We start from the raw sequence: 23,710 nt of genomic DNA, 5'->3' as shown, positions 1-23,710 counted from the left end.
GGTAAGTGAAACTCCTGTACTTCACATCACGGTTTTGCAGGGAGTCAAGCTCCCCTGTGCCCCCCTACACCCTCTTCTAACTGTATATTCCAATTCTGAGATTGCAGTACAGTGAGGAAAGGGATGAATGTCCTAAGCTGCACTGTACCATGATCTCATTATTTGCTGATATGAACTTTCGAACAAGGAGTGTTCAGCAACACAGACAATCAAACATCCGTCTTTCGCTTGTCTGTCTGCATGCATCTCCACTCAACTTTTTGATAGTAAACCTGGGCACACACAAACATGCACACACGTACATGGCAAGCCAATTCCAATATAAAAGCAACAGTGTATTATAGACAGCCTGACATCTTATCTTTTGCCTTCAGTGAGTTAAAGAATTCAGAAAAAGAAGCCCTTTGAATACCATTATACAGCTTATTAACAGATCAATTAAACAAAAATTCAGCAAAAAAATAAAAATAATCATATGATAAAAGAAACAATGTTCCATTGCATAAGCATTTGTAAGTGTACCTGTGTTCTACAATAATTCTTCTACATTCATTTGTGTATTCAGTCCTCTGAATAACGTATGGTACTTCAAATGTAATTTACTTTCCAGTGACTAAATTGCTTGTTGAATTCTGCAACCTCTAACAATGTGTTTGCTAAAGTTCTTCCCAACAATATTTTACCAAAGTAATTTTATCATTTTTTACTTTAGCATTATCCAAATGTTCTTTAATTCTAATTTTGACATTTAAATTTGCCTGCATGACATGCCACTTTATTTTCTTGCATTTGTAGCCTACTACACACAATACTTCTGAAGACATCATAGATCCATAGGTAGGTACTAGTCTATCTGTCCAAAGGCATTTATAAGCCTAGCCAGAATGGTATGGCTTGCGCCGCCCCCTTAGATTAGTTCCCTGTGCCTCTGTCCAGTAGAGCCACTGAAGTGATTCCACGGGGTAAACTATCTGTTTCACATCCACTCATCAAGGTTTCTTTTGAAGAGTGTTAGTGAGGAGCTCTGCCTAAGGTAGATTGGAATCTTGTTCCAAAGCATGGGAAGTCTCTGGGACAGAAATCTATCCCTCCAGCACATGCTATTTATTGTTGTGATGAGGTTTAGATCCCTAGAGCATGTGGCTCAAGGGGATAAGGTTTTCTTTAGGTGGAGCATGTCCATCAATTCTGGGTTGGACATGGCCTTGCATGTCAGGCAGAGATTACCTCTGAGTAGGTGTTATGCAACCCAGTACAGCTGGAGTTTCTTCAGTCGAGCTGCATAGGGCATCTGTTTGAGGCCAGTGATCCTCTTAGTGAGGTACTTCTGTGGTCTTTCCAGCTGTTGCAGGTGTCTTGTAAGGTAAATCCCAAATGGGGCATTGTACTCTATGATGGGTCTGATGAGTGATGAGTAGAGGGGCACAATGACCTCTTTTGATCTGGATGCAAACCCTTTTGTGATTATGTGGGCCACATAGACGTATTTTTTAACCACTTTGGCAATGTGATTATCAAAGGAGAGATTACTATCTACTTGGGTCCCCAGATCCCTTATTACATTTTCCATATTTAGGGGACTACCACCTATGTGGTAGTTTGTGGGTACTTTGTTTTTTTCCAAAGGGGATGACTATGCACTTTTTAGCATTTAGCTTGAGGCCTTGATTTTGACACCAGGCATTTGTCTCAATGAGATCAGCTTGAGGCCATGATTTTGACACCAGGTATCTGTGTCAGTGAGATCCTTTTGAATCATTTATTTCACATGTTTCAAGGTGTTGGGAGTTCCATCAGCTGTTGCCATCTGTCATCCCCCACACCTGTCACAGGTCTTTTTCACACAGTCTATGCATCCCTTGTGTGGATATCCTCATCCCTTCTTCCTGTCTCTGCCAAATCTGCTTTACCAAAGTCCTGCTTTCCTGCATATGTAACCAGACCATCTATTCTTGACCTTCTCTGCATTTGGAACTACTTTGGCTTCTGATCTTATGACCTCTTGTCTTCATCTGTTCTGCAGTGTGCACACTACTAACCATCTCAAGTACTTCATCTCCAAATTCTCAGCTGCTGTGCCCTCACTACCTACATTTTAAATATGTTTATTGGGTTGACAAACTCACTGGACTAAGTGTCCCTTTTCTCGGGTGACCTGAGCTCACTGTCTAGAAAAGTGATTTGTTCAGTTACATAGTAGGCAGACTTGAAGCCTAAATCTTCTGTGTTAACTTCCAGACACAAAGGTTTCTGTGATATACAGAACACTGGTAGTTCCATGGTTATGTGTGCCTTACTTTTCAGCTTCTTTGACATTCTTCATCACTTCTTTGACATTCTTCTGTCACTTACTACCCCTGACACTTGCTGAAAGTTGGCTGCAGCACCTATGGTTTTAGCTATGACTTCCTCAGTCAAATTTCCATTCTCGTCTTCCTCACCTCCTACATATTTGAAGGTGTTCTTCCACTGATTCCTTCTGTCTCACTGTTGGTTTCTTCTCCTGATTTCCCCATTTTCTGCCATGACCACTGTCTTGTCTGCCCTCAGTTTTGTCCCAAGCCCCTTCAGTTTTCCATTCCGGTCTCCTATCATATGCAGACCTTCCTTCTCAGAAACTGCTTGTATTGTCACATCATCTTAGAACAGCAGCTTTTTTCTGCCCCTAACCTGTTTTGTGATGTAGTCTATCATCAGTAGAAACTGAAATCAGCTCAGAGCTGAAACCTGATTCATACCCACTCACACTGAGAACCACTCTGTAAGTCAAAACACTTTTTGTACTTGTGTCATTGGGTCCTTGACATAGCCTGCACTAATTCTATCAATGTTTTCAGGACTTTGAACCAACACAAAACTGCTCAAATCAGCATTTTTGTGATCTTCTCAGATGCTTTCACCATGTCTATGAATGTGTATCTGGATTCTTTCCTCGTCTCCAGCATCTACTGTACTATCTCTTTCACTGCAAACATTGGGTTGGTTGTTCTACATATTGATCTGAATTAGAACTGTTAATTCCTACCTTACTTTATACTTCTGTGCATATTTATCAGTCCCCATCTCCAGCATGTTCATGCGACAGGAGTTTGATACCTCTCTGCTGCCTATAGTTGGGTATATGCCCTTTCTGCTTGTACACTAACAATAGAATACTTAATACTTAAGTCATTGCAGTCATAAGTGCTGCAGCCAACTTTCAGGCTACAACTCTTACCACACTTTTCGGCCACCAAACCAGGACCAAAACCCTAAAGGTGGAGGAGTACCCATATTCACCAAGGATATTCACACCACTAGGCTAGTTGCCCAACACAATGCATCTGAAATTCTCCAGTTGCAACTAACATTAGGTAAGACTGCAATCCAAATTGTAGCTTGCTACAGATCCTCCACCATGCCCCAAGATTCTCATTACATCTTTCTAAACATACTGGAAAATATTAAGGTACAACCAAACACCCTAATACTGGGTGATTTCAACTACCCTGACATTAACTGGGAAAACTACTCATGTACCAACACCTTTGCCCAACGGTTCTTGGAATTCATAAATTCCAATGCCCTGGATCAACTAATCCATAGTCCCACCAGGGGCTCGAATATCCTAGACCGGGTCATTACCAACATGGGAAATTGATGCTCCACACCTATGGTCACCCTCTCATTGGTCAGGTTTGACCATAAGCTAATCATCCTTGACATCAACATCCCTCCCCCATTCCCAAGTAAGGAAACCTCCGTAAAAAACTTTTCCAAAGCCAACTTCATGCTACTCAAGTCAGAAGTGACAAACTTCATGACACCCATGCAGACGGGAACTGAAAGTTCGACTGCTGAATCCTACACTAAGGCACTGTACGAGCACATCCACTCATGCATGAATCATGCCATTCCAAACAGAATCAAGATGCTATCCTCCAAAAAAGGAAGCCAAACTGGTGGTCCCCTGCCATAAACAAACTTTACTGCAAAAGGAAGAATCTGTTGTAGAAAAGAGGAAAATCCCAGGATGCAAAAAACTCCCTTACCAACCTCAGTAAGAAGTTGAGATCCCTCATAAAATCCTCCAAAGCTAGTTATGAAAATAAAATTGCCAAAGATTCCAAAGACAACCACAAGGCATTCTATAACTATGTCAAGAATCTAAACGGCAATGCTCAGATCTGCCCTGAGCTACAACAGAATGGCATTAAATATACTAATCCCAAGGATATTGCCAATATCCTGGCAGATCGATTCAGTGCTAACTTCACCCATTTCAATACTGAAAGATTGCCAAATTCTGGTAATAACGGTCACACAGGTAAAAAACACACTCCTCAAATCTAAGAATACAGCATCCATGGGACCAGACGACATCCCAGGCTGTGTACTACATGAACTACAAAATGAACTGGCACCTCACCTAAGTGTCATGTTTAATCATAGCCTCATCTCAGGCTTCATGCCCACTGAGTGGCACACAGCTACAGTTATCCCACTCCACAAGGGGGGGATCCACCTTGGATCCTGGGAACTACCCCCCCCCCCCATCAGTCTGATGAGCCTGATCTGCAAGGCCGTGGAACATATTATTATGGAACTTATAAACAAAGACACTGGCAACTTTCAAACACTGGACCCCACCCAGTTTGGGTTCGTGAAGGGCCGATTGTGTCTCCTGAACCTGACTGACTTCTTTAAATCAGTCTCCAGAGCTGTGGACATGGGTAAGGCAGTCCACACAGCCTATCTGGTCCTTGCCAAGGCCTTCAACACTATCCGCCACTCTGGAATCATAGATAAATGTACTAAGTTGGGCATTAATCCCTACGTCACTTGATGGGTTGCCAGCTGGCTTACTGACAGAACCCACACTGTAAAACTAGCCGACTCTAAATCCAGCTCCAAACAAGAGACAAGTGGAGTATCTCAGGGTTCAGTCCTGGGTACGCTATTGTTTGGCATCTACTTCTCTGAAGTACAGGCCAACACTAAGGGACTCTGGCTAACAAAGTTCGCAAATGACTGCAAACTGGGAGCCACTATTGAATCCCCAAATGATGTGGATATTCTACAAAAGGGCCTTACAGAAACAGATGCTTGGTGCCAGAGCCATGGGCTCAAGCTCAATGCCAAGAAATGTATAGTTATCCCCTTTGGGAAAAAAACATGTACCCGTGAATTACCACATAGGTGGCAGTACACTAAACACCGAAAGTGTGATAAGAGACTTAGGGACACAGGTGGACAGTGGTCTCACCTTCAATAACCACATCACCACAACAGTCAGGAAATCCTTCTATGTGGCACATCTCATCACTAAGGGCTTTTCATCCAGAAAAAAGGAAGTCATTGTCCCACTGTACACATCCCTCATTAGACCCATTATTGAATACAATGCCCCATCTGGTATGTACCTCACAAGACATCTGCAACAACTGGAAAGGCCACATAAACACCTCACTAAAAGAATCACAGGCCTAAAGCAGATGCCCTATGCTTACCTTCTAAATAAACTCCAGCTATACTCTGTCACGTATCGTCTACTCAGAGACGATTTCTGCTTAACATACAAGGCCATGTCAAACTCAGAGCTGTTGGACATGCTACACTTAAAGAAATTCCAATCCATCAGAGCCACATACTCCTGGGATCTAAACCTTGTCATCACAATGAACAAAACATGCTGGAGGGATAGGTTCTGAGGGATAGGTTCCTGACCCAGAGACTCCCCAGACTCTGGAATAGACTGCCCATACATGTCAAGCAGAGTGCCTCTTTGGCCCTCTTTAAAAGGAACCTTGATGATTGTATAGAAGGTAGAAAATTCACCCCCAGGGATCATGTCAGTCACCCTGCTAGACAGGGGTCCAGGGAAGTAAATATTGTGGGAAGAAATAGCCAGGGAATTGTTATGGCTAGGCTTGTATAGGCCCTAGGGCCGATAGCCTAGTACCAGCCTATGAACCAAGTGCAACTCCAGGCCTTTCTGCAGTTATCTCCTATAGCACCTTTACACGTTAAATACTGCTTTGTTCATATTTGCACTAATAATTACAAAACTATGCTACACACAAGGTATCAGAATATTTTATCTTGAAGCATACATGATAGCAAACACAACTGTATTGATATCTGGCCTCTGTCGATGAGTATTTCTTAGAACTGTAAGGTGATAACTTCATTTTTTTAAAGGCTCAAGCTACACCTACTGGGAGTTAAAAGTACACATTCAAAAGAGCTGTACTGGAGGGAATGAATTAAAATTTCTGCCCATGCCATGATGAGTACTCTCAAAGTCCATTTCTTTCATAGTTTGCCTAATATCTTAATCATATCTGTTGTGACTTTATCTGAGTCTGCAGCTTTCCCTGACTTCATTCTCAGTTTACTTTGTACTTCTTTTAGGGTAAGTTCTCCTGCTTTCATTGTAAGCTGTGCGGGTCTATATTACATCACCAAAATGCAATTCTGGTGAACATCCATACATCGACACCTAATCAGTGAAGCAATTCACTGAATTTAATGAGTGCAAGGAAATACTTGATCGCGGTACAACATACCAACATCTACGTGGAATCGAAACCACTTAAGTGGGGGGCTTCACCCCCCCCCCAACTATATATACCAACTCAGAGATCGCGCTACAGTGGATAAAAGGGCAAAGTTCTGTTGCTGGCCAAGTAGGCCTTTGTCCTTATTACATTCATTAAATCACTTCGCTGATTAGGTGTTGATGTATAGATGCTCACCAGAAATGCATTTTGGCGAAGTAAAAAAGACCCTGCTGTGCATGTGTCAGAACAGCTTGCACAGTGTTTTTTATTCAGAATATTTTTGAAGCACTCATGCCATCTCCCTTGTCTGGATTGATGATGTAGATTGTTAATTGCATCCCTTATGTATGATGTCTGATAACTATCTGCTTATGTATGATGTCTGATTACTATCTTCATCTTTTTGTTTGTGTCTTGAAACCAGATAGAATTTTTGTGTGCCATATGCTGAGTCACTTTCCAGAAGCTGGCAGAGGTTCTCGGATGTCATATTCTTTGTCACTGTGACTTCTGTCTTAACCTCTTTGTTTGCCAACCAGTATTCCTTTTTAGCATGTTCTATATTTTCTAGTTCCCCTTTCTTTCTACACTCCTTTCTATTAATAACTTTCAGTATGTATTTACTTCACCACCAGTCTCCTTATGTATCTTATTTCTCCACCTGACTCAGCCACAGATCTGTTCCATCATCATCACACATGCTGTTTTGAGACACTGCCATTCTTGTTCACCTCGACCTATTTCCTCTTATTTCAGAAGTGCTAAAGCCGTATTTCCTTGAACTCTTTACTTTTGCTGTGCTTAACTTCCAAATTTTCAGATTAGACTCTGTTGATCTTAAGAGCCTCCCTGGTCAGTACTTGTAGCTAGTTATGGCCACAAGTGGTTTATTCAATGAGGATGACTTTACAATGTCTGATTTCACCACAATGTCCTTTTCTTACTTGTAGGAAGTCTACCCGAGTTTACATGCTGATCACTCTTGTATGTGATCTTCTGACTGACTCATTTATTGAATCACAAGTTTGCCACCATTAAACTGTTTGCCAGAGAGAAGTACAGACTGACTTCTCCTTCATTATTCCTGGTAACCCAACCATATGTACCCAGATACTCTTCATATCATGGTTCGTCTATTCCTGTTATCATGACCAGCTCATTCATCCCACTTTAGGAGGTCCTGCAACTGCTGCAGCCCTGCTGGGGAGCACAGGCTGAGGTTATAAAGAATGACATGCATTTTCATTGGAGTCTGATGTCATGAGTCTGTCACTGGTTCTGATGACATCACTCACTGTCTTCAATAGGCTATCAATAATATTCCCAGATCATTTTTACTACAGTCTCACTCTGAATAGTATCTTTGGATTCTAGGCTAAGATGCTGTGCTGTCCTTCCACGTTCTCTCTTGGATAGATGGAACAGCCAGTGTCCCCCTTAGCATCATGTCATCTACTTCCAAGCTGTGTCTCATCAGAGAATCGGTATTCATTATAACCATCCTCAGCTCATTTCTGGTAGATCAATTTGTTTTATGTCTAGCTTTCACTAAATAGAACCCGCAACTGAACAGAATAGTAGCCATCTAGTACAATACTGACCCAAGGCTGCTGGGTTTTAGGAGAGACATACACTGGTCAATATGGACATGTAGACCCCTCCTACTGTTAGCATGTGTCATTGACATATGGTCATGTAGATCCCTCTTACTGTTAGCATGCGTCTTTGACATATGGACAAGTAGACCCCTCCCACTGTTAGCATGTGTCACTAACATAAGTCAGAGTAGGCCAGGTTAGGTTCTCAAATCACTAAGCACTGACAGATACTATTAACCCTTTTGGTGACATTAGTCAACATAACCAAATCATCTAGAGAAGATTTCTGTATCACTCTGTGACTAGTATTGACAATGCTCACAGCCTGTAGTCTCTGCCTTCCTATTAAGATGAAATTGTGCACCACAAATAATGACATGTACACTGCAACAGTAGTAGGACTCTAATGAAGGCACAGGATAAAATTGTCTGGAGGCAACCCCAGTATTATTTTGATTCAATATGAGTGTATGAAGACATGAAACTGATGATCTGAAAGTTTTTGATGGGAGAAAAGCCTTTATAGCTCTAATTTATCTAATAAAAGAAAGTTGATAAAGCTGACTGATTTATATATATATATATATATATATATATATATATATATATATATATATATATGGTTTACTATCACAATGCCGACGTGCACTTGCACGGCTATGAAGTATTCGAACAACAGATGTTGAATACTTCATATTCGCAGGTGATGTGGCGAACGTTACCATTGCGAATGGACTATGCATTCACAATTCTAACGTTCTCATGTGAGGATCATGGTACAGTGTGGTTAGGAAAATACATCCCTTTCCTCACTGTAGTGCGATCTCGGAATTGGAATATTAAGGTGGGGGGGGTGTGGGGGGCACAACCCCCCACAGGGGGGTGCAGGGGGGCTTGCCTCCTGCATAACTGTGAGTTTAGGCTAGGTAGGTAGGTAGTTACGGGACGGGTGGGAGTGCTGTGTATTGCCGTAAATGTCGCGAGCGACATTTTCGACAATACACAGCTGTTTTCGACTTTAGGTTAATTCGGAAATGTTCATTTCCGATGTATAAATTCGAAAATGCAGACACATTTTTTTCTGATTTTCGAATTTATGATAGTAAACCTATATATATATATATATATATATATATATATATATATATATATATGGGTTCACTTCACTTGACCGAAAACTCATTTGTCCGAGACCAAATGACTGAAAACTCATTTGACCGAAAAAAGTGGCAGTGTGTATGCCATTTTCCCCACTGTAGTGCAACCCTGGAGTTAGTGTATATATAGATATATATATATATATATATATATATATATATATATATATATATAGTTGAGGGGGTGTGGAAGGCTAGCCTGGTTTTATAACATCCATTGCCTGTTAAGAGGGTCAGTAAGTAGTGTTTAAAATCTCGGTGGTGTGAACTTTGGCTCTAGATTATGTCATTGCTAAGTCCGAAATATAATTTCTCAACTCCGTTTTTCCAAAAGTGCAAAAATGCATTTATCTGAAAATGCTCTTTTGCAAAAATCTGATTCAATGAACAGCAGGCGAGGCTGCTGTTGCAGATCGTGGCAGATTCCCTTTTCCCCACTGTAATGCAATCCTGGATTTAGAATATATAAGTAGGGGGGTGCGGGGGGCTTGTCCCCCTGCATAAATGTGTTTAGTGTTGTTTTTTTTTTTTTTTTATATGCTGTTCATGGAATCACTTTTTCACGAAAGTGCATGTTTGGGTAAATGCACTTTTGGAAAAACTGAGTCATGAAATTACATTTTGGAGAAATGCAATTTTGGTGGGTTGAGATAGATCCACACACATATATATATATATATATATATATATATATATGGGTCTATGTCAGATGATCAACTTTTCAGAAACTCAGAAAAATATTGCAGAGACCATATGATTGAGTTTCCAGAAACTAGAACATCAAAAAAAAACCACACAAAAATCTACATCTTTATGTATTTCCCCTCACACTCCATGCAAATTATATATACCAACTCCAAGATCACACTACAGTGAGAAAAAGGGTAAACATCCAGATCCTCACTGTACCGAGATCTGCATTCAAATGCTTCAAGTTTTCAAAAACCCATCATATCATCTCAAATATATGGAGTTCGAGTTTCTGAAAACTCATTCACCTGATACGGCGATACACATAAACAAGCATAATACAAATATCTTAGATATACATACATAAAAACACACACATATCTTTATATCTTTATCTATCTATCTATCTATCTATCTATCTATCTATCTATCTATCTATCTATCTATCTATCTATCTATCCGTCTATCTGTCTGTCTGTCTATCTGTCTATCTATCTGTCTGTCTGTCTGTCTCTGTCTATCTATCTATCTATCTATCTATCTATCTATCTATCTATCTATCTATCTATCTATCTATCTATCTATCTATCTATCTATCTATCTATCTATCTATCTGTCTATATGTGGTTTTCTACCATTTGATTAAACTGTGCTTGACTGTAAAGCAAATGTTTAAAAGAATTTGACTGAAAACCCAGATGTCTGAAACCAGTTTCACTGAATCACTGAAAATATTCACCATAAGAATATACAATATAAAATAATGTTTTTGCAGGGGGCAGGAACCCCTGTACCCCACACCTCCTTAATTACATATATTAACTCCACTTGAGACAAGAAAAAAAGTCCATAGACAGTGAATCAGTGTTGGTGCACTAACACAAACATCTATAAATTTTATAACATGACAGGGACATTGCCATCCCACACATAATCATCTAGGCTCACTTCCCTAGCAAATCATATCCTCAGAAATGGCACCATCACATACTACCTATATTTCTACACTTTCGTATAATTTGTGATTCACAGAAATGGGTTTCAGTCAACAGGATTTTCAGTCAATTGGTTTTCAGTCAAATTTTTTAAAACATTTGATTTTCACTCAAGTGTTGTTCAATCAAATGATAGTAAAGCACATATACATGAACTATACTGAGTCATTGATCTGCAACTAGATCAATGATTCAGAACATGAGAATTGGGTCAGGGGTCTGACTGGTGACATGATAAAATCAGTAAGTAGAGAAGAATAGTGTTGCTGGTCTTGATGAGTACCTTCATGGGGTGGACCCTGTATTTACAAAATCTTACCACGACAATGCCTTGGGGAAAATGGACATTGTTACCCCCCCCCCCCCTGTGCATTTCATTATTGAAGTTGTGGGCATGGCAACATATTCTTCTCTTTTCCCACAGGAACTTTGCAAACAGCCATATTTCTCTGCAGCTGACTGTCACTTCAGCCATGTGTCCCCATCTAAATGTACCACAGGGAAATGTCTCACTGCCTAAGTGCCTGAACCCGATTACAGTATCTTACATACAGTAAGACACAAAGTCATAACATACCTGGATTTGTAGGCAGAAATGAGGGCAATGTGGAAGAAGGATACTCACTGTTTCGATAGTAGTAGGAGCAATGGGTCTCATAAAGAATTTGCAGTTGTATTTATCTGTGCTACCTATACATGTAACTCTCTGTATGAATTGCAGGAGTCAGTTCTGTGCATATTCTGGATGCTGCAAAGAGCACTTTTGGCTAACATCAAAGATTGAACCAATACTAATTTTATGAACTTTAATCATACTTTGACTTAGAAATGGGGTCCATTCCTGTCATGGTATTAGAAACTCAAAAGACTTGGAGAAATTAAACCGACAGAATAACAATCATCAAACCAACCAAATCAACCATGGAACCTATCAAAAATACTAAAAGCTTGATTTTTCCAGGGGTGAAATCCCTCTTAAACTATCTAACTCAAAATTACATACACATACTGTTACAGTATTGGGATCTCAAGAAAATGGAATAAGAGTTCACAAATCCTTCCCTGAATAGATGGGGAAACCCTTAACATAAATCTCAGTGCAATGTTGCTAAAACATGTTCATAGGTTCATAGGTAGGTACTAGGTTCATAGGTAGGTACTAGGCTATTGGCCCTAGGGCCTATATAAGCATAGCCAAAAATGTACCTTGGTTTTCGCCACCCAAGAAAATTATTTTCCTGTGCCCCTGTCGAGCACAGCCACAGAAGTGATCCCTGGGGTGAATTTCCTATTTCCATCCAATCATCAAGATTTTTCTTGAAGAGTGCTAATGAGGAGCTCTGTTTGACATAGATAGGTAGTCTGTTCCAGAGTATGGGAAGTCTCTGGGACAGAAATCTATCCCTCCAGCATGTTCTGTTTATTGTGGTTACAAGGTTTAGGTCCCTAGAGCGTGTAGCTCGGAGGGATTGGGATTTCTTTAAGTGGAGCATGTCCAACAGTTCTGGGTTTGACATAGCTTTGTATGTTAGGCAGAGATCTTCTCTGAGTAGGCGATATGTGACGGAGTAAAGCTGGAGTTTTTTGAGACGGTCTGCGTAGGGCATCTGTTTGAGTCCAGAAATCCTCTTTGTGAGGTATTTCTGTGGCCTTTCCAGTTGTTGTAGATGTCTTGTGAGGTACATACCAAAAGGGGTGTTGTACTCTATAATGGGTCTAATGAGTGATGAGTAGAGGGGAACAATGACCTCTTTTTTTTGGATGAGAAACCTTTTGTGATGAGGTGAGCCACGTAGCAGGATTTCCTGACCACTGTTGCAATGTGATTATCAAAGGAGAGACTACTGTCCACCTGTGTCCCAAGGTCTGTTATCACATTTTCAGCATTAAGTAGACTACCAGCTATGTGGTAGTTCATGGGTACAGAGTTTTTGCCAAAGGGTATGACAATACACGTTTTGGCATTGAGCATCAGGCCATGGCTTTGATACCAGACATCTGTCTCAGTGAGGCCCTTTTGTAGTATGTCCATATCGTTAGGAGTTTCGATTATGGCTCCTAGTTTGCAGTCATCTGCAGACTTTGTTAGCCAAAGACCTTCTGTGTTAGCCTGTACTTCAGAGAAGTAGATACCAAACAGGAGAGGACCCAGGACTGAACCCTGTGGTACTCCACTTGTCACTGGTCTGAAGTTGGATTTGGAGTCTGCTACTTTCACAGTGCGGGTTCTGTCCATGAGCCAGTTGGCAACCCATCTTGTGACATAGAGATTTATACCTAGTTTAGTGAGCTTATCTATAATTCCAGAGTGGGGGATGGTGTCAAAAGCCTTGGCGAAATCTAGATAAGCTGTGTGAACCACATTACCCTTATCTATGGCTTTGGTGACTGCTTCAAACAAGTCAATCAGGTTTAGAAGAAATGATCTGCCTTTTACAAATCCGAACTGGGTAGGGTCCAGAGTTTGGAGATTACCAATGTCTTTGTTTATGAGTTCCATGATGATACATATGTTCCATGGCCTTGCAGACCAGGCTCGTCAGGCTAATGGGGCGATAGTTCCCAGGGTCTGTCGTGGCTCCCCCTTTGTGGAGTGGGATAACCGTTGCGGTGCACCATTCAGTGGGCACAAAGCCTGAGGTGAGGCTATGATTGAACATGGTACTTAGGTAGGGTGCCAGTTCATTCTGTAGTTCATGTAGAACGCAGCCTGGGATATTGTCAGGTCCCATGGATGATGTGTTCTTGGCTTTGGAGAGTGTGTTGTTTACCTGTGCAGCTGTGATTACAGGAACTTTGCATTCTTCCGGTATAGAGATGGGCCCTCTAGGGGGTGAGAGGGGGGTAAAGTTAGCACTGTACCTATCTGCCAGGATGTTGGCAATATCAGTTGGTTCTGTATATTTAGTGCCATTGTGCTGTAACTCAGAGCAGATCTGAATGACGCCATTGAGATTCTTGACACAGCTATAGAATGCTTTGTGGTTGTCTTTAGAGTCAGTGGCAATTTTGTTTTCATAACTAACTTTGGAGGATTTTATGAGGGATCTCAGCTTTTTACTGAGGTTGACCAGGGAGTTCCTCCAGTTATGGGATTTTACTATTTTTTGCAACAGTTTCTTTCTTCTGTTGTAGAGTTTGTTTATGGCAGAGGACTACCAGATTTGCATCCTTTTTTTTTGGAGGAAAGCATCTTGGTTCTATTAGGGATAGCATGATCCATGCACTCATGTAAGTGCTTATAAAGTGCATTTGTGTAGGATTCAGCAGTCATATCAATATTGTCCATCTGCATGGGTGTCATGAAGTTTGCCACTTCTGTCTTAAGAAGTGTGAAGTTGGCTTTGGAGAAGTTTTCACGGTGGTTTCCCTAATTGGGGGTGGGGGCGGGATGTGGATGTCTAGGGTGATTAGCTTAAGGTCGGATCTGACCAAAGAGGAATTGACTTCTGGTGTGGAACACTGGTTGCCCATGTTGGTAATGACCAGGTCTAGGATATTGCTGCCCCTGGTGGGGGTGTGAATAAGTTGATCCAAGGCATTGGAATTTATGAATTTCAGAAAAGTTGAGCAAAAGAGTTGGTACATGAGTAGTTTTCCCAGTTAATGGTGGGGTAGTTGAAATCGCCCATTATTAGGGTGTTGGGTTGTACCCTAATACTTTCCAGTGTATCAAGAAATGAGGAGTGGGAATCCTGGGGCATGGTGGGGGGTCTGTAGCAAGCTACAATTTGGATTGCTGTCTTGCCGAGAGTTCGTTGCACTTGGATAATCTCGGATGCATTATGCTGTGCAACTAGCCTGGAGGTGTGGATATCCTTAATGACTATGGACACGCCTCCACCTATAGTGCTTCGTTCCAGGTTAGGTGGCCGAAAGGTGTAGTATGAATTATAGCCTGGTAAAGCAGGGGTACTCTCTGGAGCTCTGAACCAGGTCTCTGTCACTGCACAGATGTCAGTGTTCTCCATTTTAAGGAGTGCCTCGAGTGAGTGCATTTTGAGGTATAGACTTCTAGCACTGAGTAGTATTACCCTCAGATTTTACATACTTGTACCTGTTACGGTGGTGAATTTGTAATTTGAACCTTGCCTAAAAAAGTCACTATAGGGGTGACAAGAGCCTTAGCCAATATCCAGAATCCCATGTCGAGTTTGTAAAGGAATAAAGAGTTACATAATTCTTCATTGCCTGATCTTATTCAAGACAGATTATACATTTCTGCTGCTTGTATAAAAATTCCTATCTCTATCAAAATCACAACTATCAATACAAACGTACATTTAATTGATAGAAATTAATTCCTCTGAAAAGACAGATGAAAACTAGTTATGAGAGGTGACAACCAGGAAAAACACGGTCAGTTTGTTACTTTGCTCAAACGTAGCATGAAGTACTGACTAAATATCAACAGAATGGAATGTAAAGTCAATAAAGCAAACATTGCATTCAACTTAAGTAAAACTGAATATTGTTTTAGAAGACAATTCAACAGAGCAATAGCTGTTAATCTGTAACTATCTATCAGAAAGGAAATATTTTTAAACATAAGAAAAGAAAGAAAAAAAAAATATATATATATATATATATATATATATATACATATGTATATCTACACGTGTGTATATATCTATATCTATATATATATATATATATATATATATATATATATATATATATATATATATATGGGTATAGGACACATGCTCGACTAGCATATGTCTGAATCACAAAACATCAAACACACATACACGAAAGCACTTAACAATGAAAAGCGCTTCAGTGTATGTGTAGTTAAGAAAAAAATCTACATTTCTGCAGGGGGGCTTCACCCCCTGCACCCCCCACACCCCTACTTTATTATTCTCACTCTGAGATCACACTACAGTGGGGAAAAGGGAATTTTCCCTTACCCGCACTGTAATCCGATCTACGAAACAGGCACACATACATGGAAGCACTTGTCGATGTTAAGCGCTTTCGTGTATGTGTGTTCGATGCTTTGTGATTTGGACATATGCTAGTCGAGCATGTGTCCGGATCTCATAGAGATATATATATATATATATATATATATATATATATATATATATATATATATATATATATACTTCAAATTTATGAAAACCCACTTATCCAAAGGCGAAACCACTGAAACAAGATATCCAAAACCTGATTTTAACAAACAACCATACTACAGAAACTTTTCTCAGCGTAAGTATCCAGTTGCCCAACATGGAGAAATCTGCCCTTTTCTCCACTGTAGTACGATCTCGGAGTTAGTGTATTTAGTTAGGAAGGTGGGGGGTGCAAACCCCACCTGGGTGGGTTGGAGATAGTGTGGTGTGTTTCTTCTTAAATGTTGGTCGACTGGATACTTACCCTGAGAAAACTTTCGTCAATACAGTAATTAGTTAAAATCAGGTTTCGGACACCTCGTTTTGATGATTTTGTTTTCAGGTAAGTGGGTAGACCTATATATATATATATATCTATCTATATATATATATATATATATATATATATATATATATATATATATATACATAGACACACACACACACATATATATATATATATATATATATATATATATATATATATATATATATATATATCATGAATAATTGAAACAAATTACATGGCAATAGCAGAAAGAGAGTGAATGGAGTTTGTAGACTTTTCATCTGCTTACTACAGACCCATTTAAAAAAGTGTTTTATTACATCAGGTTCTTGACAACTTATAATTACATCAGCTGTTGATTTCTCTGCATTTTTGTTATGAGCCCATTTTACGTGTTACAATATATCGAATTCTTAGTTACTGTGTAGCTCAACTAGACAATCTAATTTCTTTTCACGAAGTAACACAAATACAATGAGTGATTGATAGAAGCTGGATAAATGAGATGAAACAAATGCTTTAGGCAGCATTTCTGCAGCTGAAGCTCAATAATGTGTTTAAAAATAAATGCTACCAGAATAGAATGAGGCTGTACTGATGCTCATAAACTTCCCACAAAGAGAATGGGTTATAAAGACGGTGAAGAGAAAATCAAAATATATTATCTGAGAAGAATTAGTAAGATTTGTTTATTGGATAATGTAAATTAGAAAGACAGGACTGTGTCCTCTAATACTGTATAAATACAAAGGTATTCAGCTGTAGTGTTTGTCAGTCTCAGTCCTAAGCTTGTAAACTAATTGACCATGTGGTGCTTTGCTTACTTATTGCTTAACTAGTTGTTTTTTCTCCTCAGAGATTAGCATTCCTCCCACACAAAAACATACACACACACTCACTCACACACTCCAAGATTGAAAAATTGTGTGGAAAAAGAACAATTTCTTTACCACTCTGATGACGATGTTGGGAGAATACAACATGTGCCATCCTTCTATAGTGTAAGTGAACGGAATGAAAATTCTCAAACCCATATACTTACAGTGCTGCTCAACACTGACGTAATTCATCAATGTGCTTTCATTCACTGATGAAATGAGCTACTAGGCTCTAATGAATTGCATAACATCCAAACATGTCTCAGTAATACCCAGATATATATATAAATATACATAAAAATATACAGTCACATACGTGTGTGTGTGTGTGTGTGTGTGTGTGTGTGTGTGTGTGTGTGTGTGTGTGTATATACATAATATACAGCACACCTTTGCACAGTTTCGGAATTTTATTGTAACATTGCTTAGGTATAGGAACTCAACTAATTTTGTTAATATATGCAAATAGAAAACAATATAACGGTATTAAAAATCATAGAAGACCTCCTATTTCAATAATGTAACACACTGAAAAGGAGATATTTGACATTTCAGAAACTTAATAAAATGATAGCTTGATTTATACAGCACTCTACAGTATCAAATAGTATACTAAACCAGTTATGATTACTTACGACTCAGTGGACTTGACTTGAAGGGTGGAGATGATTCAGTGATGCTTTAAAAGAATGAAAAGTAAAAATCAGTACTGAGAGACATAGTAATATGCATTCAGCATGCCAATATAATTAGATATCCATATACTTACAGCTTAAAATTATTATATTCTGTTATTAGATGTCTTTGTTATACATGGGTCAGTATTTAATGCAGCAGTATGCAACATAATGTTAGCCAGAATCCATAACACATGAAGGCTTAGTACATACCAGCAAACAGCAGAGGAACTCAGAAATTGTAGTACACACACACACACACACACACACACACACACACACACACACACACACACACACACACACATGTATCCCGAAAGAGATTTGCTATATTAGAATTAACATTCCATTTTTATACATGAACTACAGATTCAGAAATATTTTAAGTGTACTAATAGACAGGGCATTTATATTGTCTAAAATATTTCTTTCTGAGTTATTACAGTATAGACCTACAAAACAAATATGACTTACATTTTGTAACCATATTTTAGATATGAATTCAATATATAGCAGCTAGAATGTAACCCAATTTTAGATATGGATTCAGTATATAGCAGCTAGAATGTAACCCAGTTTTAGATATGGATTCAGTATATAGCAGCTAGAATGTAACCCAATTTTAAATATGGATTCAGTATATAGCAGCTAGAATGTAACCCAATTTTAGATATGGATTCAGTATATAGCAGCTAGAATGTAACCCAATTTTAGATATGGATTCAGTATATAGCAGCTAGAATGTAACCCAATTTTAGATATGGATTCAGTATATAGCAGCTAGAATGTAACCCAATTTTAGATATGGATTCAGCATATAGCAGCTAGAATGTAACCCAATTTTAGATATGAATTCAGTATACAGCAGCTAGAATGTAACCCAATTTTAGAAATGGATTCAGTATATAGCAGCTAGAATGTAACCCAATTTTAGATATGGATTCAGTATATAGCAGCTAGAATGTAACCCAATTTTAGATATGGATTCAGTATATAGCAGCTAGAATGTAACCCAATTTTAGATATGGATTCAGTATTTAGATATGGATTCAGTATATAGCAGTTATTACAAATGGGTTAGTATATGTAGACAAACTAAGAAAGTTAATTGTCCCTAATCTGTGGCTTCCTACAACATATATTCATAGTTTTAGAAGGTTTACTGTTATGCAACTGAAATTTCTACCAAGTGCTTCTCGTTGTATCTGACATTGATGTGTTAGCTTGCATCATGTATTTTTGAAGTGAAGCATATATTTCTAGAACTGTACATAATCCAGTCACCCCTTTATTCCAACATCTACAGCTAATTCTGTCTTATTGCTATGTATCAGGCTAGTGTTAAGTACGTCTGTATCATTTATTATTTTTCACAGAAGAATTATCAAATAGCTGTATACTTTAAGACTGTTTATAACTTAATATATATATATATATATATATATATATATATATATATATATGAAGTAGAGAACGTCTGAGGTGTGATATGTGAAATATCTAGTATTGTAAGAATAAGTTATGTGATAAATGGCAAAGCCACTGGTCGGAGAACACATTTCTTAACCATGCTGTGTATGATATTTTATGTATCACATGAATTAGACCTACACATACTCCATATGTCCATTGTTTACACTTCTGTTAGTCTGAATTATTGTTTCCCATTCAGTTTGATGGAATGCTTTAAATAAAGTCTTTTAAATATTTTCCTTACTGTCTTATGAATGGACTGTTTCATTGGTAGTGTTCAGCTCTAGCAATGAAGTGATTTTTATGTATCGTTTAACGTGTTAGGTAGTGAGCTAGGGTGTGTTTGTTTTATAATGTTATGTTTTAGATAACAAAATCTTATTTAGTTTAGTTATGTAGGAGAAGAACCATATTGTCTGTAATGATACACTCTAAATGTCGTTTTTTTTTTTTTTTGCTTACTGTATTTTTTATTTTAAGGTCAGATTCATATTCTTGATTTTTTTATGTGAGGTAGTTGTGTAAGGAAGGTTTACTATTTATTTTCAGTGCATGCAGTACATAGGATGCACTTCCTTCCCCACTCCCAAGGATGGCTAAGCAGACCATGGCCCTTTACTCTTCCCACTCCTTGCCTGGCTCCTCCATGACTGGAGCTGAAAACCAAATCCCAGTTGCCCAAATCACTGTCGAGCTTCCATCCTTCTGTGCCATGGAACCAGACTGAGTTGATAATAAGCGTTTGCTCCGTGCAGCTCTTGTATGTCTGTCAATCACTAGTTAGCTTCAGAGCACTACTAGACCACCACATTGAAGCACTAATAGTGCCACGTAGCTACCTTCTCTGAATACTACCAAAAGTCTAATATTGCGTCTCATTAAAAATCACATTGCCTTTGGTATGTTATGTAAGAATAGTATTTATAGCACTGGACTTCATACCAGTGAATGACCTAAAGCTCACAATATGTAAAAAATGTAACATTTGGAAGATTATTTTATGTTTCACTTTTAAAATTTCCACACAAAGACTATACATATACAGACATAAACACAATATTTACACATATGCAACAAAAAAAAAACGCATTAGGAAAACGCTTATATTATGGTTGCTTTGCTTTTAATATGAGATCTACTTCATTTTATATTCGGCTCATCTTTTAGAAAGACCATCATAATAAAATTATATTAAAAACAATGCAAAATTTATTAAACTCAAGAGCTCTTCTAAATTCTGAGAGAATAACTTGAGCCATACAAGAAGTCAAACTGCAGGCAGAAAAAAATGGATACAGCAAAAGGAATTGGCTTTTACAGATTTCTGTGATATAACTGCTGAGTTAGCAAAAAGTATGATTTTGAGTAGAGCACTAAATTTAGTTGTTCATATTTCCATGTTAAATCCATCTCAGTATTAAACCACTCATGACTTGTTGCTGATAACATCAAAACATTTGCAAGCTAGGAATGTGCCTTGCATGAACGTTTACTTCACTCATTTCTCATAATGGGTATGTGCATACATTTATGCCGAGCAGTTTCTGTTTAGAGCTACCCATGATTCAGGGGGACATTTAATTATTAATTAATTATATATTGCATTTTTGAGTTGGTATGTCTCAGTGAGCATAGTAACATTTTCCACTGGAGATGCAGGAAAATTATTTATACTATCCAGAGACAATTTGCTTAGAGCAATGAGAAGACCGTGCATGGCTTTGAATATTTTCATCCACCGGAACTACTGCTGGAGTTGGCTGACTAGATCTTGATTTCATTTGAAAAAAAGGCACTTCAGTAATGCAGAAATGGCATCCTTCCCTTTCAAGCTTCATTACAGTAACTATACTGGAGTATTAATTTTAGTACCTTGTAGGGATAAGAACCTAGCCCCTTCTCATTTTGCTGACATCACAAGTGGTGATCTTTCCTTCTATGCCACTGACATTGGTATGGTCATAAACTAGGAAAAAATACTTACTCTAAAATATCATGTGAATAGCTTTTCCTTCTGCGACAGCAAAACACTGCAAGAATGATGCCCAATATAAGTAACAGCAGAAAAGCCAGTGCTCCAAACAGAATACCAAAAAAACCATTGAGGTTCACAGCAAGATTCTCGCAGTGAGTTCCATAAGGTGAATACATAGATACTGGATTGCACCTGTAAAAGTAAATACATACAGATAAAATAAATAGAATTGTTGTTTGTTTAGCTCACATTTCATAAATAATAAAATTATCTTCCTCTGAATGGGGTTATTGCTTAAAAATGTTGTTATACTAGCCATGGCCTGTTAAATAAATATAGTAAAAAATAGTCATAAGAATTCACCATTTGAACAGCAGTAAACCCAAGCAGATGTCCTTATGACAGATAAGATACAGAAATGCACTTTTCAGTGCATGCACAACTCATACAGTTTTGTTACATAATAATAATCATAGTCTAGATCCTTCCATTTGAACGCTCATTGTATCTGAATTTTACTTCTGCTATTTAAATGTAGAGCTAGTTATTGTAGTCCTTCTCCAGCAGTTATCGACTGTATTTATGTTGTAAATTGGTGAGAGCACAGTATAGCAATGTCTTTATATCACAAAGGCCCACAAATCAGAAGGGAAAAAAGCATCAGAAACAGAAAATGGGATATCCTTGAAAAAAGAAGTTTATATGCACAATGTGTTACTAAACTATAATAATGTGTGGAGGTACATAGTTACTACAGCTATACCTCTCAACATCTTTGTACAAGAATTCTGGACACAGCCACAAATAATGGGGGAACAAAGGCCCAAAAATAAGGACAGATCTTAAATATTACTTTTAGAAACTTAGAAAGTCAATAGAATAGCATGTTTTGCATTAGTATGCATTTTCTGAGGAATTTTAAGTCTGAAACTCAAATATCTGTCATGATTTAGTGACTGCAGTCATCAACGACTTCCTAGAACAAACACATATTATATGAGGAACAAACAAAAATATAACACAAAAATCCAGACAGCTGAGAGATATGACTACAGCTAATACTGGGATATCTTACAACATGACGTAAGTATCCGAATTAGTGAAATATAATTATCCATTATGAGTGCGGGAGGAGTGTGTCCAGCAATGCACATGGGAGATGATGCACTGATTTGTTGGTTGCTCTAGTTTTTAAATTTACTTTCATTGGCTTCAGATACTATGTGGTAATGTAGCTGTATTTGTTGATAGACTGCACTCTGCTGTGCCTTTAGCAGTACTGCTGACCACAAGACTGCAATTTGTGCATGTTTATTGTGTCTAGTGTGGTGGGCAGTTGGCACAGCAGAATACCAGTATGGTCACCAAAACCAAACAGAAAAGTACTCGTAGATCCACTAAAACAAGGTAGAATTATTAACACTACAAGCTTTAATCAACATGAAAGAAGTCCCTACAGAAACAAAGTCCTTAAAAAGTAATACTAACAACTACCATCATCAGATAAAAGATGGAACTATGACACTTGGTGTTTCTAGAGCAGAGGAGTATACTTAACTGTCATTCTAGCTGGACAGACAAGCTATTTACAATAAATAAAAAAAAACTGAGCTGAAAATTGATAACAATAAAAATATATAACAATTTACATTTAACTGGTATACCTGAAGGAGAGGAAGACATGGATCTTGTGCATTTATCATACAATTGGATTAACAAAAAATCCCACAGTACAACATTGTTAGGTGCTTGAGAATAAAATGCAGTAGATGAAAAACCCTTGTTATAAGCATTTAAAAACCTTAATAATAAATGCATAATGAAAGTGCATGGTGGCCCTTGGGAAACGTGTAGGATACAAGGAGTTGTACTGGCAGTTGGTGCTTGAAGCTGACAAACACCCTGGTTTAAATGACATGGTTTCATTAAAGCCTGTTTTAAAATTGAGGGCAGCTAAACTTTGCAATGATGGGTAGTTTTAATCAAACACACTTTTATACTTTTAATGGTTTTATCCAGCAGAGGGTGTTGTTTTACTAACATTTTATGTAACTATATTCACGTTTAAGACATTCAGTTTTATGAGTAATATTTAACATTGTATGCATTTTACACACGCACACATGATATATATATATATATATATATATATATATATATATATATATATATATATATATATATATATATATATATTATGTGCACCTTACAGTTTCACAGCGTATTTCATTATGCATTTATTATTAAGGTTTTTAAATGTTTTTAACAAGGTTTTTTATCTACTGTATTTTATTTTCATGTACCTAACAATGTTGTATT

The 23,710-nt window shown here is 38.1% G+C and overlaps 1 protein-coding gene across 1 annotated transcript in view; it reads right to left on the bottom strand.

Moving 5' to 3' along the window:
• The window catches only part of LOC122801234 (mucin-4-like), a 152,887-nt gene that overhangs the window by 16,377 nt on the left and 112,800 nt on the right, over window positions 1-23,710 (bottom strand). Inside the window, exons 9-10 of the mRNA XM_044070786.1 lie at window positions 21,401-21,583; window positions 17,902-17,945 (exon numbers count right to left, since the gene is read on the bottom strand). Of these exons, the coding sequence (XP_043926721.1) occupies window positions 17,902-17,945; window positions 21,401-21,583 (227 nt within the window). The remainder of the gene's footprint in view (window positions 1-17,901; window positions 17,946-21,400; window positions 21,584-23,710) is intronic.

Source organism: Protopterus annectens, chromosome 4.part1 (genome assembly GCF_019279795.1).
Source record: "Protopterus annectens isolate FY-2018-M chromosome 4.part1, PAN1.0, whole genome shotgun sequence".
NCBI classification, from domain to species: domain Eukaryota; kingdom Metazoa; phylum Chordata; order Ceratodontiformes; family Protopteridae; genus Protopterus; species Protopterus annectens.
Note: the sequence above shows the minus strand (reverse complement) of the source record. Positions and strands in the feature narration are given on the sequence as shown.